Below are 3,012 nucleotides of genomic sequence, written 5' to 3'. Positions count from 1 at the left end.
TTTATGTAAACTTTTAATTTACAAAAGTATAATTACATTTGAGTTAAGTGCTTGTTGTATTTATAATGTTGAAAATGTTGACGTACTAAAAACAAAAGGCAGTATTTTAGCACAACAGCTTTAATTAAAAATTAAATAATAATAAAATCCAGCCGTCATTATCTCTTATTATAATGAAATAAAATGCTTTGATAACCTAGTAAGCATTAGCGTAGTAGAAAGAACTTTCTAGATTCTTGGATTTGTGGTAACTTATAAAACATAAAAATCTATTACAATTAATAAATATATATCTATAAATCATTTGGAAGCCAGTAATAATAACAAAAGTACTAAGATATAATATATCCTAGTACTAATTATAATTGATTAGTCATAAGAAACAATGAATTGCCTTATAATTATTTTGAATTAATTATTTCTTCCCGTAACAAGTTTAACAATAATACCTGGGTTATATTCGATGATTTCCGACAAACTAGTTTTGAATACCCTTTTTAAATTTCCCGTTACACCTTGAATCTGTTTCAAGGTGGAGTTGGACGACCTTTGTAATGTAACTTAAACACGAAGCTTAGGTCAATTTTTTTTATTAAGTTTGAAGCTAAATGACACTATTATCATTGCCAATTAAGACGTGCCATCTTAAAAACCTGTTTCGCTGACCAATTATGTTTACAACTGGTGTTTAGCTTTTACATATCCTCTTCATATGTATTTCGTTGAATAAAGTTACAAACAGGTTTATTTAAAGAGAATATAGCATCAAGCGAATAACACCAAGCCAGTCGACCGGGTGATTTACTAAGGACGCGTCGCAGTTCTAGACTTTACAATGATTAAATATAAAGTATTTTTTTTTCTTACAATTGTGCTTACGTGTAGCGGACAATTGCGACTTCTCGGTGATATCCTCTCGACCACTCATGAGAAAATACATTCTACAGCTCATGATCTAGCTGGTTCATTACTGGGGGGACTGTCCCATGGCATTAAACTCAACATAGAAGGCCATGTTGGCGCTCATGAACAACGACGACCCGATCCAGGATTCCATCAGAAGCCTCATCAAAATGGATACAATCCAGGTCCACCAGGTTCTCAGAACGTTGATAAAGTAATTGTTATTATTAAAGAAGAAGATAATTATAATAGAAGACCTGAACAACCAAATAGGCCTCCATTTAATGGCTATCCACCAAATAACCAGCGCCCAAATTATGATAATTCCTATGGACAGGGGCATTACAATAACGGACAATCGAATTATGATAATTCAAATGGACAGGGGAATTACAATAACGGACAATCAAATTATGATAATTCAAATGGACAGGGGAATTACAATAACGGACAATCAAATTCTGATAATTCCTATGGACAGGGGCATTACAATAACGGACAATCAAATTCTGGTACTTCAAATGGACAGGGGAATTACAATAACGGACAATCAAATTCTGATAATTCCTATGGACAGGGGCATTACAATAACGGACAATCAAATTCTGGTACTTCAAATGGACAGGGGCATTACAATAACGGACAATCAAATTATGGAAACCCAAATAACCAAGGAAATAATAATCAAGGTCACTATGGACGGCCAAACGGTAATAATTACAACCAAAATAATAACGAGCGACCCAATAATAACCCTAACAATAATTTTGGCAATCAAAATCACTACGGAACAAGTAATACACCAGAAAAGGTCACCACAAAACAACCTTATGACCCGCCGGTTGAAACTACAACAAAAAAACTAGATAATGATGAACCATTCTTCGTCCCACTAAGTCCGGATGAGTACAACTATGGCGGACAGAAAATTAACATCACAGAACCAAAGCGAGAAATAGATAAAGACAAACAAAAACAAATTGAAGACGGCGTGGGGAACCTTGATATAAGATTTAAAGATGATTAGGCGTAAGTGTTTGTGTTTTATGCGAAGATTTTGCTTATATTTATGATAATAAAAATATGTTTTATCGTATATTATTTATTGCCTACGTTGTCAGAATCTTCTTCCGCCAGTGCTCAACTATTGGGTAAAACTTGTTTTTTAGTAGTGTACCAATTTGAATTATATATTTGTGCAAAGTATGGAGATACGTTTTTCAGCCTGTTTTCGTGTGAGTTCATTTGTTTTTGTACAAATAATTGTTGATATCATTAAATGCTTTTGTAGCTTAGTTCAGTAAGCTACTAATCGTTCAAAACATATTCCGGCAAGAACTAGAATAACATAGACAAAAAGCCTGATTGAAAAAGACTGCTCATGTAGAAGCTACATTTATTTACTGCCCTTGTTTTGAAGCTGTAAGACAATTTCGGACCATCACTATACTAAAACGTGGTAAGTATGAACATTATTAGACCAAGTTACAGATAATATGTGACCACGGTCGCGGTTTTGTGTTTGGTCTTCCTGGGTCAGATTCCCACTAAAATATTGGTTTTGAGATGAACAAAAGACTACGACAGTTAGGTTTTTTATATATATGGTAAGAGATCAAGAAGATAAAGGATTGTCTGAAAGTGATAACGAAGTACGGTAAGTATATATTTAGAAATTTAAACAACACTTAGAAAGTAGAACTGGTGGCCTCTAAACCTGTTACTTGAGTTAAATAACAAATACTTTTTGGAATTTCAATGAACGCTACTTTTAAGTTATTTATTTCAAGGAAATCCCCAAGACCACAACCGAGCGGAAACGTTTAGTCTGTATAATTTTTGACATTTCTAGATAAGTTCACTGACCTCGTATTATATACAATTTCAGAAAATAAATACAATAATAAAAGCCTTTATTTACCAAATACATACATTTACATAATTTTAACCTAAGCGATGACATACATATTAACTATATTAAGGGTCTGTTTCACAATGTACGGATAAGTTCTAGATAAGTTCCAAATTAGCTATTTATTACTTATTGGTAGGATATACACTATTGTTGCGTTTCACGACTGTCAGATAGCGCTATTCGTCACAAAGTCC

At 33.2% G+C, this 3,012-nt stretch overlaps 1 protein-coding gene across 1 annotated transcript; it reads left to right on the top strand.

Moving 5' to 3' along the window:
* The first annotated feature begins 373 nt into the window (after window positions 1-373).
* LOC125057764 (probable serine/threonine-protein kinase clkA) lies at window positions 374-1,999 on the top strand. Its single transcript, XM_047661635.1, has 2 exons — window positions 374-1,232; window positions 1,281-1,999. The coding sequence occupies exons 1-2, from the start codon at window positions 836-838 to the stop codon at window positions 1,928-1,930; spliced, it is 1,047 nt and encodes a 348-aa protein (XP_047517591.1). The 5' UTR covers window positions 374-835; the 3' UTR covers window positions 1,931-1,999.
* Window positions 2,000-3,012: the final 1,013 nt, after the last annotated feature.

Source organism: Pieris napi, chromosome 17 (assembly GCF_905475465.1).
Source record: "Pieris napi chromosome 17, ilPieNapi1.2, whole genome shotgun sequence".
Classification (NCBI taxonomy): domain Eukaryota; kingdom Metazoa; phylum Arthropoda; class Insecta; order Lepidoptera; family Pieridae; genus Pieris; species Pieris napi.
Note: the sequence above shows the minus strand (reverse complement) of the source record. Positions and strands in the feature narration are given on the sequence as shown.